This window comes from Maylandia zebra, linkage group LG10, assembly GCF_041146795.1.
Source record: "Maylandia zebra isolate NMK-2024a linkage group LG10, Mzebra_GT3a, whole genome shotgun sequence".
In the NCBI taxonomy this organism is placed as follows: Eukaryota; Metazoa; Chordata; class Actinopteri; order Cichliformes; family Cichlidae; genus Maylandia; species Maylandia zebra.
In genome coordinates this window covers 21,847,753-21,870,710 of record NC_135176.1, presented here as the reverse complement: position 1 = coordinate 21,870,710, position 22,958 = coordinate 21,847,753, and the positions used below count along the sequence as shown (strand labels likewise).

Below are 22,958 nucleotides of genomic sequence, written 5' to 3'. Positions count from 1 at the left end.
TTCACCGAGATGAATGAGAGGAAGAGGCTGTGGCCATTCTTTCTTTGTTATTCGCTGTAAACTCAGACCTTGTCAAACAACATTAGTCGGCCTGCTAGTCAGCATTGGTAGTCAGCCTGCTGAATGAATGAAGCCGGGTAGAGATGTTCAGATAGAGCAGTGGTTCTTAACCTGGGTTCGACTGAACCCTAGGGGTTCGGTGAGTCGGTCTCAGGGGTTCGGCAGAGCCTCCGCCGTGACATGTACGGCTCATTTTGTGCACCAGTAAAAAACATATGCATGTCTTGAATTTGAAAAAAATCGTATTTTATTTTTCACTAAAGAGGGGTTCAGTGAATGCGCATATGAAACTGGTGGGGTTCGGTACCTCCAAAAAGGTTAAGAACCACTGAGATAGAGGGAAGGGAGCAGACTATGATATTGTGCCTGTAAGCGAAACTAAACTCTGGATTCCTGAGTAGGTTTTAAAATAGGAGTTAAAAATTTACATAAGCCTGTATTTATCCAGGAAATTATAAATAAAGGCTTGCGTGCTGCTTTTCCATAAACATTTTTGTACTTTAAACTCTGAAAATGTGTACTTTAGTTTGTAAATGTACTTCTTCAAGCTCACAGTTCCTATTTAATACTTTTCTAGACATTTAGAGCATAGCTAAGCTTAAGGAGGGTTTTTTTTACTTGTAAACCTGCTTCTGTGGATATTCCTCCAAACTTACTAAACCACAATGGTGAAACAAAAATTCAGAAAAACAACAGGGATTCTGACTCACTCTAGATCATTTTGGGTTGACCTCCTACACTGAACCTAATCACGCTGTCAGTAGCGCATGATTTTTGTGTGTAAGTGAGTGACACATAAGAAGCAGATGGAGCCCGTGAACGGCTGCTGCAAAATGAGCGCCCAGGCCTGACCAAGAGTGTTATCTTTTAGGAGAAGACAGCACAGAACTGCAGACGTGGACACAAACTCCCCAAGCTGTCACTCGACTGGCTGAATGTGTAAGTGTATGCACTGGACTGACTGCAGGAGGAAGCACTCAGTTTCCTTAGTGTCCTTAGTGCAGTAAAATGGCTATCCAGCCATGTGCAAGTACTCCACTTTAAGTAAAAACTTAACGAATCAAAGAAGTTGGAAAAATAAAAATGGACTGCAATGACATTTCATTTCTCAAAAAGAAAAACAGTGCAGAAATAGTTCAGACAGAGAGTTGAGAGTTGATAAGAAACTCATTCATTGCAATGAGTGCAAGATGTTGCAGAACTAAATGTGTTAAATAAAGCACTTTAATTTCAGCTGCCAAAACATTATATTGTTAATATAGATTTATTTTAGAGATTATAGATTTAAGATAGATTTCACTTAAGCAAAGTGTGACGTACAGCCAAAAAATAATATTATGTTAAACATTTCTCCATCTTTGGTATTTTTCAGGGAGGCATTAAAGGATTGCCTAGTTCACTATACATTCTTTTCACCCTATGTAATTCAAGCCAACTGGATTTCTTTAACAACATGACAAATCTAAAAATAAACCTGCCCGTTTTTTTTGCTTTCTGGTCCATTTAGATTTGATGTCGAGAACATAATAACACCCATCAGCAAATACAGGATGTATAACCAACAGACAAGAACAGTTAGGGAAACTATGAGGTATCTGACTGTCCACCAACCCACCCGAGCTAGCTCGGAAGAAGAGAAAAGCAGCGGCACAAAGTATGTCAGGAATGAAAAGCTTCTGGTTAACTGTCTCAGGGTGAAGAGACAACACAGTTCCCAGGCCACCAGGAAATGGTTGCACAGAAGAGGCCCCAGGTGGCTCCAAGTGAAATGAGCCACAAACAATATGGGCTAGGTCACAATGCTGCTCGCTTGAAACTAGCCGAGTTACTAAAGCCTTTTATTATTGTTGCAGATGAAAATCCGATGTGAAACAAAAAGAATGGCACAAGTAAAGGTAATTAAAGGTAATCAGTTTCAAGGTCCTCACCGTCACATCTGCATGGTCTACTGGGTCACCCAAAAAGAGTTGTGATACGTTTTTTTGTTTTGTTTTTTAATAAAACCTGTGCAAAAACTAAAAGAAAAGCTCTAATCTCAGTTTGTTCTGTAGTATGTGTATCCTGCACTGCAACCCTAAAGTCAGTGAAACATGTAACCATTTTCATTGTATATTCTGCCACATGTTTAGTTATGATTGTTTAAGCTACAAAATAATGAACCTCTGCACGGGATCACTTAATCAGGGACCGAAATACTGCTCGTCTGCCGCTCTTATCCAAGCTAGTTCTTTCTTTAGAAATGCAACTCAGTGCTACAAAGCTGTGGATATTCAGTGAATTTCTGGGCTCTAACCAAGCAAGCCGTGAGATCATTTTTTCAAACATTCTAATAAATATGTGATTCGGATCTGACCTGATATAAACTCAGGCAAAAACCAAGCTCTGTTTCATGTGCCCATCAGTCCACAGAAACACTCGGCCACCGGCCATCAGTCGGCCCCTCCCTCTCTAGCCATCTTCTTTTCAGCTGTCTTCCAGCCTTCTGGCCTACATCCCCGCCTGACTGGTGTCTGCAGCTTGTGTCTGCCTCAGTGAACCTCCACCTGACAGACAGCAGCAACCACGCACAAACACACAGTTGCAGCTCGTGTTTGTGTGTTTGTGGGCAAGAAAACTTCACACATTACTACTACTACTTTAACATCTTGATGTAAAATTTGTTTAGATATAGTTTGTCTGTTAGCAAAGACAGAATTCATCCACTTGAATGTGGCATGAAATGAAATTACTTTTATTGTGATTCAAACTGCATATACTGTATTAAGCTTTTGCAGGTAATGAAAGTGCAAATGACATTTTGGGGGCTTCTTGTCACACTTTGGGTTTGATTTGACTTAGCATCTGTGAAGGGAGGAGACCACAGGACAGCCTCAGTGACAAACCCACACACGCACACATTTATCACTCTTTAGCTGAAGTGGCTGCTGACTGGTGTTTCCTGTCCAATGTGTAAGTTCATGAAAGTGTAACTCTACTTTCAAACTGCCAGTACACAGTACTAACATGTTACACTTTTGAAATCAATAACGTACTTTATAAATTACGTTACAAATATTTTTGCATCTTATTCCACGTCAACAAGCATGAAATGCTGAGTGAGGTGTTTTTGCGTTACTGTCAGGTCGAACCACACCTACAGACTTCTGCTCCACCGGTTCTCAGCAGCTGCCCATGCTGGCAGCGATGTTGTAATGGTAAAAATGTTGACGGTTGAAATTTGAATGACGTGTGCCTCCTCTTGTCTTTTATGCTATTATAACCTGCCCCACGCTCATGAACATGCTTACATTACTACTGAGCCTCACCAGTAGTAACACCATCCATGCCGAACAGGAAAGACAAAAGGGAAAAAAAGGAGTGACAGATGGGAAGTTGAGACAGGAACCATTTTACGAGACAGATGGACAGCATACTTATCTTTATGGGGGTTCCTTACCATTAGAAAAGAAGAAAGTATGTTTTTGTTTTTAACTTATCCTATCAGCCACAAAAGCAATGTTTTGTAGGTCAAAGGTAAAAGTGGAATAGATTGGATTAGCTTTACTCTCACCCATGCATGCTAAGTACAATATAAGCCTTCTTGTTTTAAGATCTTATACTAACTAGCAAACACGATGTTGAATACTTCTGGTTGATACTTCAAAGTTGATTTAATTCAAAAATGTGGATCCCAGGGAAGAAAAACTCCAGAACGTAAAATATGTAATTTTCTTCGTGTGCTAATTTTGAATGAAGTAAGAGCTTGATTTGGCTAGTCATATAAAAGGAAAAGGAGCAACCAACTGCACAGTCCATAGTCCATACATAAATATGATTTTGACTTAAGAATCTACCTAACGCAGTTTTCTCTTCTGCCCTTCTTATTGGTATTTACTGATGAAACTGGAGGGACCCTACCTTCTGTTTTACCGTCCACTTTGCCAAAAATGGCCAAATCAGTTCTGGGTTAATGAGCTGATGGTTGACTTAATTTTAAAGAACACAAATATTCATCTGGAGCAAATTCCATAGAGAAGAGCAAAAGTTTGATTTAGAAAACATGATGTTTGGAGCTGATGCCAATTTGAATTTTTAAGGAATAAATATCACAATATTGATGTACTGGACATCATAACGTATACATGCAACAGCTACTTTTTGCTGCTCCCCTATTCACAAGGGATCACCACAGCGGGTAGCTCCGCACGTTTAATTTGGCAGAGTTTTAACACCGGACATCCTTCCTGACACAAGCCCAAAGGCATTTGCGTTTCCTCCTGGGATGGAACTTGGGATCTTTCGCTTGTCCTGCGAATGTTTAAACCGCTACTCAAATACAATATGTGAGTTACACTAGAAAGGGAAAATAACTTCGCAGCAAAGTGGTTTACTAACCCGTTAGCATCTAAACACGAACACACTGCTCATCTCCACGCTGCCTGCTCAGCTGTGGTGTGCACCCTGCTCCATGTGCTGCAGGGTGCACAACTTAGCCAGAGAATCTTTTTCTACATCCAGACATATCAGCGTACAGTTTCATATATCAGATCGGCTGTAGGTATGGGAGCGTGTCTAGCCGCCAGTCTATCCGGTTCAGCTGTTCATTGTGGACCACACTTTGTTACATTTCACTGATATCTAAGAAAATAACTGAGCTACATACATGGTAATCCTCATTCAGCCTATGCTGACATTATTTTGCAAATTTAACCTCAGTATATAAAGAATTGGGAGACAGATATTGACTCATCACAGCTGAGGCTGCAGCTTGGATGTCATGATTCATCCGATTCACCAGGTTTGACAAGCTCGCCCGAAGGCCGTTTAAGCCCCACAAGTTCTATATACAGCTTACAACGCTGATGGCGGTAAACTTGAGCCACACTTTGACCTAAACAATGTGATACAGGCGTGTTCCTTCTTGTTCCAGGATGTGTTTCATTAACAAATACATGTGCAACTAGAGCACCAGCAGACATTGTAAGCACAAGTTAAATAAGCTTTTAAAAGAGCAAGGACCTGCCTGCTCGCCTGCTTGAGTCCTTACTCCACATCTCTTGGCTTTAAGCACTTTATGGAGCTAATTTCATTTCACGCATGCAGTCCTCACAGGAGAGACAATACTCTTCAGGGTCAGTAAGCACTGTGCCTCCTGAATGTGCTCGGGCTTTTTTTTTTTCTTTTTTTTTTTTAATTGCATCCAAATTAAAATGAACATCATTATTTTTATGCTACACACTCTAATGCAATCAATAATCGAGAACGACACACATTGTTAGGCAGTTGGCTTGTATTGATCACTTCATGTGGATCCGGCCTAGAAAGTTATCCCAGCGCTACAGGCTCCACCGGATGGGGCTGACGTGGAAAAACAATCCAACCAAGCACACATCTCTATCAATAGCTGGGTGTAATTAAACAGTACTCCCTTTACACAAACTGCCAGGCCAGCAGGTCAGTTTGTTCAATGTGGTCTCACTTAGTTCAGGATGTTAGACAGCTGCGTTGCTGCCAACGCCGGCCTGTTTCGCTGCATTCTCAGCATTTTTCTCATTAATCAATCAATCCTCTAAATTTCGTATTCCAAATGAGACATTTTGGAAACTTCCACTGGGCTCTGAGCCCCCATTCCTGGATACCTTCCTAATTTAAGAAATGCGAGGAGTGCAATATCCTCTCTTTATTTCTGGATCCTCTCGTTTTCTTCGCAGACATGTGTTGCATCAATAAGTGGTAGGAGTGGCCGGGAGTGTGTCCTTAATCTCTTTATCCCTGCAAGTCAGCTCTGCTTACAGCCTAACACAGAGATCTTTTCAAGCATCTGCCAAAAAAGTTAATCACCTTCTCCCATTCATTTGCCACTTTACTACAACATCATCATCACCATTATTACTAACATCATTCATACACTCACCTATTCTTTGTCATGTGACTTTGTGGGAATTTACAGAGAATTTTCAGGTATGTTTTGCGACACTTCACTGTACCTACAGAGTCACATCTGAATGACAACATGGCATGTTACTATGGATGTAATCCAGGATGCATTCCACCCTCAACTGATACTACTCTGCCCAGCCTGCTACTGTGCCACTGTACAAAGCAGTATCATGAACTGACATACCCATGGCTGTAAACATAACATTTTGAGTCTAAGGAAGAAAAACACAAGTGTATTTATCACTCATCACTGCGATTAATACACCTAAAGGAGTCTTCAAGTGGTAATTTTATCCACTGGCTAGCCAGTGTACATGCCTTACTGTGATTCTCCATGGCGGTTGCAATGTTTGTTTCCTTAATTTCTAACAATCTCAACAGTAAATAGTTTAATGTTTCCATACGCTACACCCATATTTTCAGCAACGCGTCCACGCGTGTAAACGCAACCGAAGAGAAAAAAATGCATTACACGGCACGACATTAAAAATAGTCAGCTACTGTAGCGTACTTAATTTCCCCATAACTGGGAAAAACACAGTCACCATCACCGAAATCACTCCCACCATCTCGCCTGAGCCCACAGTCCAGGCTCCAAAAGCGGGGGAGGCTTAGCTACATACATACCCACACATAGACAGCAGCTAACACACACTTTTACTAATCACAGCCAAGTGTGCCCGTAGCTGCACTTGCAATGTTTACTGCTCCTAGAAAACAGAGAGGGGAAAAAACAAGGAGCTCCGGATAGCATTTGCTTACCGAAAACACGTCAACGTCCGTGGCAGCCATGGTGCGGAATGTATGGTGTTGGTGTGCTGAAGCAGACCGAGCAGAGGCGAAAGGGAGCAGCCCTTGTGTCTCCGTACTAGCCTGCTAAACTACTGACTGAGCTGAGCTGACAGTGATAGGAAGAGAGGGACACAAGGCGGAGAGGAGCTGCTGAACTGGGCAGGGAGGGCGCTAAGCTAGGTGACGAGAGGACTCCCTGCTACTTCGGTTCTGCTTCGCTCAGACACGCTACAGTTTTTCATTTGCTTTTAAAACGGTACTAGTGTAAAAGAACAACAGTTATTTTTTTTATTTTTTATAAACTGATTATATATAAGGGAAAGGGTGAGAGAGTCGGTACTTAACGGCTGTTTGACGGAGCACTGTTTGCGCATGCGTACGCACATTCCACATTTTTATACATTTTTGCTGTTTTCACATGAAGAAAGCTATTTTTAAGTAGCTTTTCATTATATTGATTATCAAAGTGAACTACAAAAGATGGTTGCTATGTAGTTTTTATTAAGCACTAAAGAGTTTCCAGGCGATATAAGAATAAATATTTATACCTAAGTTAAAGTCGAGCGTGAACTATCCCAAGTATAGTTGACATCTTTGGTTGTGACATATACTTTTTCAATATGGCCAGCTTTCTCAATCGCTGCAGGAATGTCATGTTGCACACTCTGCAAGCCAGGACAGGAGCGAGCAGCAGAGATATGTGTCAGTCAGAGATGGATATCATTTAAAAAAAATACCTAATCATTTGGATGCCAGTCAAAACATGGCATTCATATTAAAATTAAGCTAATTAGGTCAGAGATTGAGTTTACTAGAATGCAGATCAGCCAATCAGAGAGTTGGAGCAATCCGTCACGTGATGTCGCGATTTTCAATATTTTTCTGTTATCTGTCACGCAAAAAAAATAGAATTTGTATCTTGTATGTGTGTATACCAAACTGGCTTTATTCCAGATAAATGAATGGTATTACTATCATGAGTAAGAGCAGTGGTTAAGTTATAAGATACCGTTGCAATAATTAGGATTTCCAAAGAACTAAGTGGCAAACCTCCAGTACTCAAAAGTCAAGCTCGCACATGCCACAAACTGCAGTTCTTCTAATGTCCACTTGCAGCCTGCTCGATGAGTAAGTCAGTCTGTATTAATTAAATGTTGATGTTAAAGTGCCCAACTTTATCAGGAGAAATAGAAGGAAGGTCGGAAAGAGTTGCACTGCGTCTTTGAGGATCTCAAGAGCACATACTGGAAGAATTAAAAGAAGTTAAAGTGACTAAGTGGCATTTTAAAAGGCTGGTACAAAAAGGCTTTTGGCCTCTATGGATAGTGCCCCCCTTCATTGGGGAGATGCATAACTCATCCATGTGGATACTGGAGTTGGGTGTGTGGCTGTCTGATTGACAGGCACAGTCTGCCGTGATAGTGATGTGTTGTATGGCCATGTTGGTGGTGTTCCTGCATCATTATAATAATGTTGGTCCACAATGCTGATGTGATGTCATAGCTTGATGACTGTGATGAGAAAGGACAAAAAAATCCATTTGTTTATATAAAAATCTCTTCTGAAACAAATGTTAAGCATTTCAAGTGTTTTCCTTATTAATTAATGCAATTAAATAATAAAGTTAGGTTTGCTGTTAGCCACATTTAGGTTCCTCATCCTGGTTTGCTTGGGATAGTTTTTCATTGCTTTAGTTAACTTCTTGGTTAATGCTAACTGAATGCTCACACAACATGACTGACCAGTTGTAATGTTTATTCTGGAACAACATTATGATGAAGATATAAGATATATAAGATAGGAACAAAACTAACCTGGCGATATCAAATCGTATGTGGTGAAATTATCTGACAAATACTATGGCTCGCTGCGAGGTACAGACTATCAAAGAAGTCTTTGGTTCAGTTTTGTGGAGTAAAATTGCAGCAATTTATTAGCCCAATGCAGTCAACAAGATAGGATGGCCACAACAGCCACAACAATGATGCTTCCAATCAGATGGGTGAGGTCACGTTGCTATGTCCATCTTTTATTTACAGTCAGTGATGGTAACAGATTATATAACCTATATGACATTTTCAAAATACAAAAAAGAAATAATGAGCCCACATTTCATTATAAAATATATGTAACTAGATTGTAACCACAATGATTTATTAATTTATTTATTTATTATTTTTAATCTTTAAATTCCATTGTCACCATTGTTTACAACAACTTATTTTGTTTGTTTGCTTTTCTTGAAAAGGGGGAAATTACTTTTTTTAATGTGGCTGCATTAGTTTGTATATTATTATTATTTATTTATTTATTTATTACTTTATTATCATTATTATGATTAATATTATTTAAAGTGTAATATTTTCAGTGTTGAAGTATAACCCTTGCATATAAAGTATAATCCTTATTACAAACATTTCATGTTTGTGAGTACAGTACCTACATTTCAACACCTCATGTGAGCCTAATCCAACATTTTTAGCCTAATTACCAAATATTTTCTCCTTATCATTTATATGTACTTGTAGCCTACGAATAGGAACAAAGTGATGCTTTTTGTTTTATTTTACTGAGGTCTACTTTGTTGATTTACCGAAATTTTTGAGCATAAGAATGTTGAACTACTTTGCTCATAGTAAAATATGTACATACATTATTCAAATTGTCCACGTCCTCACTTTCCCCGGAAAGAGCCTCCTCCAGGTGTGGGGAGGAGAGGGAGCGTCCAGGTAAAGCGGTCTGTACCGTCACACGGATAAAGGTGTAACACACCGCGCAGCTGTAAGGAGCTTTCGCTTTTTTCTTTTACAGCTTTAATAATGATTTTGACACAAGAATCCATCCTGTCTTTGCTGGTAGCGGAGGGTGGAAGAGTGAAGAAATCCGACCTGGTTGATAAGTTCAGAGAGTCGGTGGACACCGCGGATCCCGAAGAAAGAGAACGGAATAGGGAGCTTTTCAAGACTTTTGTCAACAATGTAGCGTTTGTGAAAGAAATCGACGGCGAACGGTATGTTGTCCTGCGGAAAACCTATCAGCATTTGTTGGAAGGTCCAAAGATCCATGTGGAAAAGCCTGAAAATGAAAAGATCCCGCTGACAGGTGAGCAGCAGCGCCCACCTGCGCAGGCTGGAAGCTCTGAGGATCAGGGAGGTGTTCAATCAGCTGTTACTGAACCTGATCAGGAAGAGGCAAGTGAAAGTAGTGACCATCCCACAGAACTGCTTTCTCCCATACAGATGGCACTGCAAAGGAGTAAATTTGCAAGTGTACGACTTAAAAGGTCGCTGAATGTTGATGTCCAGCTGCAGGATAGAAAGGGAATTAACTGCTCAAATGCGCCTGTAAAGACCAAGCCATATGCCTTGCCTCTGAGGATGCCCCCCAGCGCCACTAAAGTGGAGATCCACAAACTTAAGCCTGACCCAGATGAACCCGAAGAACAACTAAAAACAGATGCTTTCAGGGACAAGAGAAACAAACTTAAGCCTGACCCAGATGAACCCGAAGAACACCCAAAAACGGATGCTTTCAGGGACAAGAGAAGGATGCCTTCGGCGGAGAGCAGCACCGGCTCACCCCAACTAAGGAGGGCAGCGAAGAGCACCAAGGCATCAGAGGAGCACAAAGACACCAGGATTCCCTCTATGTTTCCCCTGGAGCACTCAGAGCATCAGTGGCTCGTCAATTGTGCCGCCGGCCACTGGAGCCAGGCTTACGGCCTGCTGCTCAGAGACAACCAGCTGGCCGAGAAGAAGGACTTCATGTCAGGGTTCACTGCTCTGCACTGGGCAGCCAAAACTGGGAACAGCGACATGCTTGTGAAGATTATCGAAAAAGCCAGGCAAGGAGGGGTTCACGTTGACATCAATGCAAAAACACACGGGGGATACACTCCTTTGCACATTGCTGCATTGCATGACAAGCAATATATCATTGGCATACTGGTGAAGGAGTACGAAGCCAACATAAGCATCAGGGACAACTATGGCAAGAAGGCCTACCACTATCTCCACAAAGACGTTTCTGAGTCTGTGAGAGAGATGCTTTGTAAGCCCAAACCCCAGCCGGCAGAGGACAGGGCCCTGCATGAGAAAGAGGAGCTGGATTTGTTCCCGGATCTCTCCAAGGGCCTGCATTCAATAAGCCGCCTCTTTCAACCAAACGTGACAGGCCACAAAAAGAAGCACAAGCAGCGGCCGGGCCTGTACTCCCTGAACAACGACCCCATCGAAGAGGGAGAAGACAGCGGCACCGGCTTCAGGCACAGGCCCATGTCAGATGTTTTTATGTGAAAGCAAAGCTCTTCCCTGACGGAAAACACACCAATGACCTTAAAAGGATTTGGTTAATGCTCTCTTTTTTTATTTTTAGCCTACTTTCTGCAGTTATTATTGGAGATAATGATACAAAAAACATGTGGAGGGATTCTATAGAAACACAATTTAAGTGGTTAAGATCAAAGAGAAAAGATTTAAAAAACCTCGAGGTCAGCAGACGCTGTGTGTGACGTTACCTGCATGAGGTGAATGTCAGACAATGGTGGCTCCTGTGAGTCGTCTTATTACTCACACAAGTGTGGGCTTTTGTAGGTGTGGCCCCTTTAGTCTGTCTGTTTTCAATTGAACTGAGCTTTAAAGTTGTACAGAGAATTTTCTACTGAGTCATTTCAATTAAGACCAAAGCATCATCACCTGAGAGGAATCTGTGTGTTCAGCAAACTGGTAATAAGGACTAATGTATAATATCACAGCATTACAGTCACAGAAGTTAGCATGTGGAACAATTGTACAGACAAAGTGGAAAAAAATAGTACATCACTACATAACTTCACAGACCAGCTGAAAAACAACAAACTGAATGAATATAGGAAATGTTCCTCTCGGTGATTGAGTTGTTTCATTGTGTTCTTATGAAGCCTTGTCTTCATTTTTGTTGTTTAAGGTGAGAATAACCCTCTTTTTTTGTAAAAAAGGAGTAGGTCTCAATAAGTGTTTAACTTCTAAATACACCCGTTGAGGTGTAGTATGTATATAGTATGTAAAATTTAAGATGATTTCATATTGTGTTTATATATCATACATGGAGTGTTAGGATGGTTTCCTTGTTTTTTCTTCTGTTTATGTTTTTTATATGAATACTATAGCCAGAATTAACCCCTGGATGGTCCTAGAAAAATGCATACACTATCGGACCTAGAGCCACAAATCGACCCAAGACCCTCCAGGGAAAATAAATGTAGTGGTTTAGACCAGTTTTCCAGTTCATGCCATTAAAAAAATTAAGGTGTCTGTTTATGTAATCGAGCTTCCATGTCCGATAAGTCGTGCCATGAATTCTCTTCCACTGTGATGTCGAACGGGCTGTTTTTCTTTTAACCACAGACTTTAATCTGGTTGATCTTTTTTTGTTTTTGTCAAAGTACCCATTCTTATTCTTCTTTTGATTTCAAGCTAAAGCGTACATACTGACAGGAAGTGAATGCAGAATAAAGACATTCTGTTACTCATTTACTGAGATCAAGACTTGACTTGCTCTGTGTTTTCATTTATGAGCAAGAAATGCAGTGCAGTGATCTCACAAAGCAGGCATGCGCAAACAGGGAAAAAAACGAGGAGGTGTTAATTTATAGGGGAATTAAACTTCCAGTAGAGAAAAATATAATTGTTTTGGAAAGAAGAGACTTAAATATTTGTGCCTCTGAGGGCAGGTTTAGAAGACTAAGCTATTCACTGCTTCACTTTAAAATAGATTAATTATTAAAGGCTGTAAAGCATTAAAAAATTCCCCCGAAGGAAGCCGACTCTGGATTTCACTGTAACATAATCAAATTTACAACAAAAAAAAAAGGGGGGGGGGGGGGGGGGGTACAACTTGTATCATTCATTAAGGCCGCACAGGTGCTCCATAAATCATTAATGCCCCTGTATTTGCCAAGTAATTCTCCAGGTTTGGCTACATCTCCTGACTTGTCGAGACAGCTGTGATTAAGCCAGGTAAGCATCTGGCATTGAATGTGCGTGGCTGAAAGATCAGAACGAGCTTTGCATACACTTAACTCAGTGTGTGCTGGAAACTAGAGGTAAACGAGAGGCAGGAGAGAGCGGTAAGAAATAGCAACATTTAGAAATAGTAGGCCAGCTCACTATCCCGCCGTTCGCCTGCCCTTGACTCGTCTCCCTCTGCTTCTTGCGTGTCTCGTTATGTCACTTTCCCAGAAGCGTACATTGTTTGTACGTCAAGATGATGTTTCATCTCAGAGCCTCTGGGCTTTATTAAGCAAATGTTCTTTTCTGTGGCTGCTGCGGGGAGGAAACCCAACACGGGTTCAGAGAGCTAGGAGAGTCAGCACATAGAGCTGATGTCAAACTGTTAATGCACATAAACATATGAGTGTTTAAGGATTAAACTGTACCATAGAGAGCAATCAGAGCAATCCATAATTAAACGTTGTCCTAGTAATGTTATACTGCCTAAAAGTGCACTACTGTAGCAAACCATAAAGGAAAAAAAAGCACTATCTGACAGCAAATTCGTAACGGAAATCCTGTTCAAATCCTTGTTAACTTTTTACATGTTTTTAATGTAAACAAGCATTAACACAAATGTCTAATTAGCCAATCATTTGGCTGCAACTCAGTGTTTTTAGGCATGTAGACACGGTTCAAGAGGACCTGCCAAGGTTCAAACGGAGCATCAGAATGGAGTAGAAAGGTGATTTATGCGAGTGACTTTGAACAAAGCGTGGTTATGGATGTTTCAAGTATTAAAAAAAACTCCTGATCTTCTGGTATTTTAGCCACACTACCATGTTTATGGAGAATGGCAATGGAAAAAAAGAGAAAACATCCAGTGAGCAGCAGTTCTCTGGGTGAAAATATCTCACTGATGCCAGAAGTCAGAGGGGAATGGCCAGACTGCTTCAAGCTGATGAGAAGGAAACAGTAACTGAAATGACCACTCTTAAGAACCAAAGTATGCAGGAGAGCATCTCTGAAAGCACGACATGTCAAACATCAAAGCAGAAGAGCACACTGTGTGACGCTTTTTCAGATAAGAACAGGAAACTTATCTACAATGCGTGTGGGCTCACCAAAACTGGATAATAAGATCAGTGTAAACAGCATGAAAGCATGGATCCATCCTGCCTTGTATCAGCAGTTGAGGCTGCTGGTGGTAATGATGTAATGGTGCAGGAGATATTTTCTTGGCACACTTTGGGCCTCTTAGAAACTACCACATTTCTTTAAGTTAGCTTTAATAGGTTATCAATGTGTTATTAAATGGAAACAGGCCACTTTGCAGCTCTGTTTCCTGCTTATTACATAGAAACTACCAGGTATTCCCAGGTAATAATCACACTTCTTTAAGTGTGCTTTAATAGGTTATTCACCCTACCTTATATTGTAAGGTAGACTCTATAATAATATGACAGCGAAAACAATCATATGACCCCCTATGAGCAAATGGTTTGGCGACAGTGGGAAGGAAAAACGAACTTTTAACAGGAAGAAACCTCCAGCAGAACCAGGCTGAGGGAGGGGCGGCCATCAGCTGTGGCTGATGCGGGATAGTGCACCATGTCAAAAAATTCAAATAATCTCAAACTGGTTTGATGAACATGACAACGACTTGACTGTACTGGTGTCCACTCACTAGATTTCAATCCAACAGAGCACCTGTGAGGTGTGGCAGATCAGGAAATTCACATCATAGATGTGCAGCTGTTAAATCTGCAGTAAGTGTGTGATGCTATTGTGTCAACATAAACCAAAATCTGTGAGCAATGTTTCCAGCACCTTGTTGAATCTGTGCCATGGAGACCAAGGCAGCTCTAAAGGCAAATAGGGAGTCCAGCCTAGTTCTAGTAGGTGTATTGCACACAACCCACATTTCTAATGTCTGTAATTTTAGCAGTAAATTTAATAAAACAACACAATTCAGTCTGTCAGTCTGCCCCAGGGCAGCTGTGGCTACAACTGTAGCTTGCCTCCATCAGTGTGTGAATGTGAGAGTGAATGAATACTGGAATTGTACAGCGCTTTGAAGTTCTCAAAAAGCGCTATATAAATGCAATCCATCATTATTATTATTATTACAAATGACACCTGCCAACACCCCCCTTAGTCACATAAAGTGCACATTTATTTCTCTGCATTATGTAATGATTCCTAACAATGTAAGGCAGTGCACCACGGCAGTCTTGCAATATTTATTATGGCCCATAATGTTTGACTTTTTTCATTGCATTGTTGGAAATGTGTAAATCCTGGTAAAATCATAGTTATGTAACATTATGCTGAGAGCTGTCTGTAAGGTGCTCTGTAGATCGAACCACCTCTCAGCAGTTCAGTAATACTGACCTCAATGCTAAAACATATAAATGAATGAACACCTCTGTGACGGTGTCAACGTAATGTATTTATAGATATCATTAAAGCATTTATGGCGGACCAGGTGTACCTAATAAAGTGGATACTGAGTATATTGAGAAAGGCCTGGCATTCATATTGTACACTGTTCAGCAGGAATATATAGTGGCAATAAATCATAGCCATATACCATTTTACCGCAGCCTAGTTAGACTGAGACCAAGCCTTTGTTAGTTTTCATAACCGAGGTGAGTAATGACTGCCAGAAGGTGGAGGCCAACACAAGGTGTGCTGACATTCCTAAGGGCAGAGGGTTCAGAGTTCAGGTTGAAAAGTAAGCTTTAAAACCACTAATCTGAGCTCCTGGCAGAGACATCACTGAGTCACCCACTTTGATAAAGAATCCTCCTCACCTCCTGCAGGCACTGTGTCTTCTGGTCATTTTAACACAGTTATATGGTTACATAAAGGGGGGGTTGTGGAATATATGCTTGAGTTTTCTGTTTCCCCACATTGCCGTGGATACAGTCGGTGATTATCAGCAGCAAAGCTCTTCATTATCTGGCGCTGTGACAGAACTGCTGCTGCAGCTGTGCTTCGCCATGCTATATCCTCCCGTTTGCTGTCTGGAGTATATCTTTATACTGTCTCTGTAATGATGCTAAACCAAATTGCCATGCAATCAGTGTCTTGGAAACAAGATCTCGCTTGTTTAGGATGCTCAGAGTTGAGTTGTATGACACCGCTGCTTCTCTGGGAATCTGTTTTGTTTTGTTTTTCTTGGTTTGCAAAGTACTCCAAGTGCTGCGTGGCGTCTCTTCTCGTCCACCTGGGGATTTCTCTGCCACTTTCCAAAACAAAACCAACCATTTCTTTGCTCATTTCATTTTGTGTCTCTTAATAAGCATGTGCTGACATCCTCGAAGGCATCCCACTGACTAAACAAATGGGAGCAGCGAGGCCTGAAAGACACGAGAGGCGGACGACAGCATCAGTTAGTGTTACTTTGAGACCACACAGTCTTTTTTCCATCAGTTAAATAGGATAATATTTCTGTTAATCTTCCTATTGATTTTGGTCCAGACTTTCATGTCATTTGGTATACCTTATATCTGTTTGTTAACACGATTATATAATCAAAGTGAGATACACGACACAACCTCAGTGCATTTAGATATGATCAAGCAGACCAGCTGAAGTTCAAACTGAGCATCAGAATGACGAAGAAAGGTGATATAAGTGATTTAGGTGATTTAACAGAAAATACTGGATATTTTCGTTCCTTAGGTGAAAATATCTTGTTGATGCCATAGTTTAGAGAATGGCCTTCGAGCTGATAGGAAGGCAGTTATGGAGAAGAGCATCTCTGAATGCACAGTATGTCCAGCCTTGAAGCAACTGCATTATAGCAGAAGAAGGTCACACCAGTTGCCACTGTTATCAGCTAAAAACAAACACTGAGGCTTCAAATCCCAGCCTCACTGGAAAAATGCCACGTGGTCCGATGAGCATCAATTTCATTCAGATAGTGTAATCAGAAGTTGGTGTAAAGGCCATAAAAGCATGAATAAATCCTGCTTTGTATCAAAGGTTCAGGCTGCTAGTGGTGGTTTAAAGGTGTGGGGGATATTTTTGGCACAGTATTATAGCTGACCATGCTGAAATTGTTCCACAAAGAATTAAAGCAGTTCTGAAAGGCAACAGGGGGCCAACCTGCTACTAACAACAAATAAAGTGTCGAGTGTAGTCCACATTAATAAAAAAATGTATTTTAAAAAATATTTAGTTTACATGCATAGATGATGTAAGTATTATCTCCACAATGTCATTTTTTAATTTAAAAAAATGCAGATTAAGAACAAAACAGGCTCACAGGAAGTTCTCTGCTAGGAAAATTTGGACTTTCAGAAACAATGTGTTGATCTGCCTGTAGAGGGCAGAGGCGAGCTCTGATTTGAAAGCCCAAACAGGATCTCCCATTTGTGAAATAATGAGATAAAATGTTATGTCTGTACTGGTCTCCCACAGTGAATCCTGCAATGGTAGCACCAACTTTAAATCCTAGACAAATATGCCATTATTTGCTTTGAGGGGAAAAAAAACAAAGGAGGAATGAGTGTGAGCTTAATTTATTCACAATATTACAAACATGATGGAATTTGGAACTCCAAACAGGCACAAAACAACAACTCTTGACAGAAAACAGGTGTGAGACATGCCAGAAGAGGTGGGTTTACAAATGTCTGCTGCTGGCAGTCGGGACTCACTGAAATGTCTTTGCTTCTCTTGGCTTTAACACAAATTCTCCATGTATCAGTGTCACAAATCTGCAGTTTTTGGATCAAACCCGCCTTTTCCTTCAGCTAAACACAGCTGTGATTGAAAGAGAGAAACAAGCAGTGACTCAGGAAACCGCGCACACGTACAGTAGCAAAAACCAACATTTATCCGCGTGCAGCCAAGGGTCTTCTGTTTCTCCAAAAATGCCGGTCTTTTGGATTCTTTAGGAATTCCAGCAGGCTGAACGGAACGGCATTCAGCCTCTCTAACACTCCAGCCTTGCGTCAGCACAAAGGCCAAAACAAGCATACGTTTGTTTAGCAAACTGAAGCGGTCAGAGTCATAAATCTCCAGAGAAATGTTTCAGGGGTGGTGGCCAAGGTGGAAAAACTGTTTACCACAAAAACATGGAAATATTTATCCAAGGTAAAAGGGCACGTAGTTACTAAGAAAAACTGATTTATTGTTAATCACAATTTATTTACTTTTTTAAATTTTTGAGACTGCTACTGCGTCTTTGTGGTCGTTATTCCATAAATATAACATACATAACCCACAAGCAATACAGTGTGGATACATATATATATATATATATATATATATATATATGGTGGTCCCCGTGGTAATCGGAGCACTAGGTGCGGTGACTCCCAAGCTAGGCGAGTGGCTCCAGCAGATCCCGGGAATAACATCGGAGATCTCTGTCCAGAAGAGCGCAGTCCTCAGAACAGCTAAGATACTGCGCAGGACCCTCAAGCTCCCAGGCCTCTGGTAGAGGACCCGAGCTTGAAGGATAAACCGCCCGCAGGGGCGTGCTGGGTGTTTATATATATATATATATATATATATATATATATATATTAGCCAGCAGGTGTAGATTCCTGAGAGACGATGACATTTCAATCACCTTCACAGGAGTTTTGCTGAAAGTTAACACGGCAAATACCAAAAGGAGTTCTGTCTTTCTGTTCAACCACACACACACACACCACAAGCACGCGCACACACAGTGACGAACAGCAACATTAAACAGCTCTCAAAAGTGTTGGACTGAAGGTTCTGTGAGAACAGAAATGTATAAAACTATGAAAACTAGCTGACAGATTTTAATGGGGAAACAGTGGTGCAGTTAAAGGTGAGTGGATGTGCGGGTAAAGTGTGTTTGTACTTTCAGAAACAGCCTTTAACTTAAGAGAAGTGTGTAAAATGAAACAAGCATCACGTGTTTCTAGAGGGGGCTACTCTGTGGAGGTAGAGAACAGGAAACCAGTCTAAGACGCCTGAATTGAAGATTGCGAATTTTTCTCATTAAAAAACTTAAAACAAAAGGCATTTCAAGTATCAAGAATCGGCTATGCGACAAAAGGATATTGGGGAACAAAGTACTCAGTGATATAATTGTTGCTTATGTGTAATCTGCTTTTATGAGGCTTAGCACCTCCGTATGAAGAACTATTCCAGTATAAATCATCAAGGCTTTAATGAAATTAACTGGAAAAAAATTTGTACACAATTTTTCATGCTGATTGATGCGCTCGTGTACCTTTTAAAAAAGATCACCTCAACATTCCTATTTAAAACGAACCTGAAACAGGAAGAAATATTGTTTAAATGGATGGAGTAAGGCTTCCACTTGAAATGATCTTGAATCTGATTTGAAGAAATGTGCATTTAGGTTGTTTTTTTTACAAAGTGCTTTTTTCCATTCACCTATTTTTTTTTTTTGGTTTTTAGTGCCTTCATTTGAAACACATTTAAAAATAAGAACATTAAAAAAAGATTAAATCTTCTACATCTATTGTACATTTTTACTGATATGATACAGTACATCGCTCTCTTTCAGACTGCTTTCTTTCACTGGCGTCCTCCCGCTGCTCAAATACAATCTTAAAGCTTATAGTAGGTTTCCACAGGTGCAGATACAGGGCTGAAGCACTAATGAAAAGTGAAGGGAGGGTTTCTGCATTGCTAAAAAAGTGTCCCCACAGCAGCTCTAATGGAAAATGTTCCACAGCTTCAGCTATCATCAAGGCACACAGAAAACCCCCCAAACAAAAACAGTTCACTCCTGTTCGAAGTAAAAGATGTACCGTAGTGGGACAAGCCTGGAAACAGTGGTGGGCGGAGTCAGTGAGCATTTATGAGTCTCAGCAGATGACAGGAAGGTAAGCAACTTCAGTCATTACTGCTCACCTCATGCACTGCCTATATAAACAAATAGAAGAGGGGTATCGTGGGTCTTGGTGTAACTCTGCTAAACTCTTTTCAATGACCAAAACAGTCATGACAGAGTGCAAAGGGTTGCAGAGACCAGCTGGACCTCTACAAAGCCAACATGTCTCTACATGTCTCATTTTGAAGAAGCCATCCTCATTTTAGGTAAGCGAAGCAAATCCAAAATTTCCCCCTCACAGATCCAGGCTGCCGGTAAGGGCCTCCAGCTGCTCCTCTCCCAGCCTCTGCTTCTCCTCCAGGTCCTTTTGCCGGATGAGCAGCGACGCCTTGGTCTGGACGAAGCGCCGGTAGTCCTGTAGCTGTTCGGCGGACAGCTGGCGTGACAGGAAGGTGGAGACGAGGTTTTCTCTGCGATCCAAGTTATCCTTCAGATCTTTGGCATCCTCCCTCTGTTTGCATAGCAGACGATGGCGACTGTCCAGAGATTGCTGCATGGAAACGCAAAGAGAAAAAATGATCAATTCTAAGTGACAGAGTTATAAGGCTACATTTCCTCTCTATTAGACACATGTTGATAACCAAAATAAATCCCTAAAACAATCATGTGACATTTTGTCTCATATTTTGGGGTGTTTTTATAAGTGACAGGAAATAAAGAGGAGTGAAAGTTGCACGATTATGTTTCAAACAGCTACAGGACAGAGGGTGCAGTGTTTCCTTGTGTCAACAGAGGGCAGGGTAGTTACAAATGTCATCGAAACTGGGTTGGAGTTTCGATGAGTCAGTGTAAATACCAGTGTTGCTGATAACAGCGAGAAAACAAATGAGCCCTCTAACAAGCCCTCAGTATGCAGCACGCTCAGCGCTGCTATTACAGAGCACAGGGCTAACAAAGAGTCTTTTCAGGGGAAAATCTGGAGGTCTAATGCATCCATGCAAACATACAAAAAATTATGCTGGAAACACTGAAACAGGTTATTCAGAAAGCGCAAGAAAGCACAGCCAGAACTCGTGTTACGCCTGTGACGTGGCCACTGGATTAATGATTAATTAAGAGAGCGCGGAAATTATTTAGGAGAAGAAATTAGCAACATGAAAACTCTTTTAAGTGAAGCCCCTATCGATTAATCAAATTAATCTTCAAACATTTGATAAGCTGAAAAGTGTCAATTAAGCCCAGATAAACCCAGCAGCATTTTTTAAATTCCACAAAGTGAGAAACCTTGACTCCATTACAGCTGCCCTTCAACTTTCCCCCAAGTGGCGTGTTTGCTGTTCTAAAGTAAACAGAATAAGAGTATAGCTGAGGGCATGGGAGCAGCTGCACACTTCTAACACTTGCTCTCCGTGGTCTTTTTGCCAGGAGCTCCTAATGAGCCACAGTGTATATTGAGATCCTTAAGCTTAGTGACGTAGCATTTCTCCCAGGAGCACTCGCTGACAGTATGCTTTTACTCACATGATTTAGTGTTTATGTGTTAACAGCATCAGCGTGTGAATGGCATCAAAATACATTGAGCACATGCTGGTGTATTTGAGAGAGTTCATTAAAAAATTATTATCAGATCATTTGATCTAAAATGCTTTTAATTTTTATTAAATTATATGTGTTATGTAATGTGACTGACTGTTATGTGTTCATGAAAATCCAAATCTGAGTCAAAACAAAGGCAAGAAGGATTGAGTGATTGTGGGTTTTCTTTGCAGAAACTTGGAGAATTTTGGAGAGTTTTCAAAACAATCCCTGGTAAACAATTATGTAACGCTAATTAAAAATACTAAATTAATTATTCAGCGTTATTTTCACAATAGTTGGCATGCAGAATCAGCCAGTCAGAGTCAATGTTTCTGGTTCCCCACCTTCTCCTCAGCATCAGTGTTCTCATCCACGGTGCTCAGGGCGTTCTGTACCCTGGCCAGCCGAGCAGACAGGCACAGCAGCAGACTGACCACCCGCTCCAGGTCACCTATGAACAGGTTGTACCTCTCCAGTTCCACAGGGAGACAACGCTCACGGACCAGCACCTGTAGCGCTTCCCCGCGGGCTGTGTTCTCCTGAACCTCTACCTGGAGGGCTCCACGCGTCTCTTCATACGAGCGCAGACGGTCCTCGATGTACGAAGCCAACAAACGCTGAAAGGAACAAAGAGAAGAGTTTGAGACGCTTTAGATAAATGAGATGTGGTGAAAAAAGGATGGATATAAACCAGTTAAAAATATGTTTTTTTACATTTGCTGCCGTGGAACCATACCACTGTACTAGCAGTGAGTGTGCATGGCAGCAAGAAACAGGGGGGAGTTACTTGCTAAGCCAAACATTAGACAAGAGGGAGACACTGATAAGAGGCAGACGGCATATCATGTGATAAGAGACAGAACTATTGCTGCTTGAATAGTCCACTTAAGGCCAAATAGCTTACAGATGGTATCAATATGAAATCACCAGAGGCTCTGGTTTAAAAATTAAAACTGAATGAGGCCACAGTTCAAACTGTTCACATAAAAGCAGTGCTCATTCTGTCTGGCTTTCACTCATTTAACAAAGCAGTGATTTGAGACATACAGAGTATTTTTACCCATAAAGCAGACAGACCTTTGGTCTCATAGGGATGTCTTGAATGTTTTTCAACTAATGAATTATTTCTTCTTACTTGTCGTGAGGAATTTTAATGTTGAAAAAACGATTAAGCTATACTTGCTCTGTAATGCACGCTGAACTAAACTACTCACTATTTGCATAAAATGATGATTACCTTCTTCTCTGTGATGTCAGTTTTGCTTTGCAGGTCTGCTGATTTCTCACTGTCGGGAGCAGGGGGACAGGGAGAGGCTTCCGACCCTTCCACTGTTTCAGCACTGCAATGAAATTTGGTTATGTTAAAACAACTTGATTCCTGCTGTCACAATATAGACATGCTCAAATGACATGTTTGTTTCAGGCAGGCCACATTTTAACAGCAACACAGAGTTAACTGAGCAAAGTCCAAATGTTTTCTGCATATTTAAATACTCTGAAATGCATCTGCACATTCTCTTTGTATCTGAAGTGTGCTTACATTAGCAGAAATAGAAGTGCAGGCACAGCAGTAAGCAAATATACAGGTGTGTCCGTGCATGAGATGTTACACAAGATAACAGAAGCACCAGTGGAGCTCAGTTCGTTAGCCAGTTTAAACTAGTGTCAAATTTCATGGAAACCCATCAAACTAGAAATCCTAATTACCTGAGTGCTGCACACCATTGGAAACTCTAGCTTGGCTGTTATTATCCATTCTTTACGTTAACTACTTCTTCAGGAGTGAAGAAGACCTCCAGCACAATTTCTATTTTCCACGAGTGTAAACTGAAAAATAGTCATTC

The 22,958-nt window shown here is 41.0% G+C and overlaps 3 protein-coding genes across 8 annotated transcripts in view; 1 reads left to right on the top strand and 2 right to left on the bottom strand.

The window, feature by feature from the left end:
• septin8a (septin 8a) overlaps positions 1–7,111 on the bottom strand; it is a 36,559-nt gene extending 29,448 nt beyond the window's left edge. Inside the window, exon 1 of one of the 2 annotated variants that reach the window (XM_004550377.6) lies at positions 6,742–7,111. In XM_004550377.6, coding sequence (XP_004550434.2) covers positions 6,742–6,771 — 30 coding nt within the window. In that variant the 5' untranslated portion in view covers positions 6,772–7,111. The remainder of the gene's footprint in view (positions 1–6,741) is intronic. The other variant, XM_004550376.6, reaches the window with a different exon arrangement.
• A 2,374-nt stretch (positions 7,112–9,485) lies between these two features.
• On the top strand, positions 9,486–12,376 carry sowahaa (sosondowah ankyrin repeat domain family member Aa). Its single transcript, XM_004550374.6, has one exon. The coding sequence runs from the start codon at positions 9,591–9,593 to the stop codon at positions 11,064–11,066; it is 1,476 nt and encodes a 491-aa protein (XP_004550431.3). The 5' UTR covers positions 9,486–9,590; the 3' UTR covers positions 11,067–12,376.
• A 4,880-nt stretch (positions 12,377–17,256) lies between these two features.
• The window catches only part of shroom1 (shroom family member 1), a 30,756-nt gene continuing 25,054 nt past the window's right edge, over positions 17,257–22,958 (bottom strand). For all 5 annotated transcript variants that reach the window (XM_004550371.6, XM_004550369.6, XM_076889341.1 and 2 more), the window contains 3 exons: positions 22,352–22,454; positions 21,459–21,731; positions 17,257–20,086 (listed from right to left, as the gene is read on the bottom strand). In XM_004550371.6, coding sequence (XP_004550428.1) covers positions 19,832–20,086; positions 21,459–21,731; positions 22,352–22,454 — 631 coding nt within the window. In that variant the 3' untranslated portion in view covers positions 17,257–19,831. The remainder of the gene's footprint in view (positions 20,087–21,458; positions 21,732–22,351; positions 22,455–22,958) is intronic.

Bases quoted from the DNA above. Each gene is read 5' to 3' on its own strand.
- sowahaa (XM_004550374.6), top strand. From the start codon at position 9,591: ATGATTTTGACACAAGAATCCATCCTGTCTTTGCTGGTAGCGGAGGGT.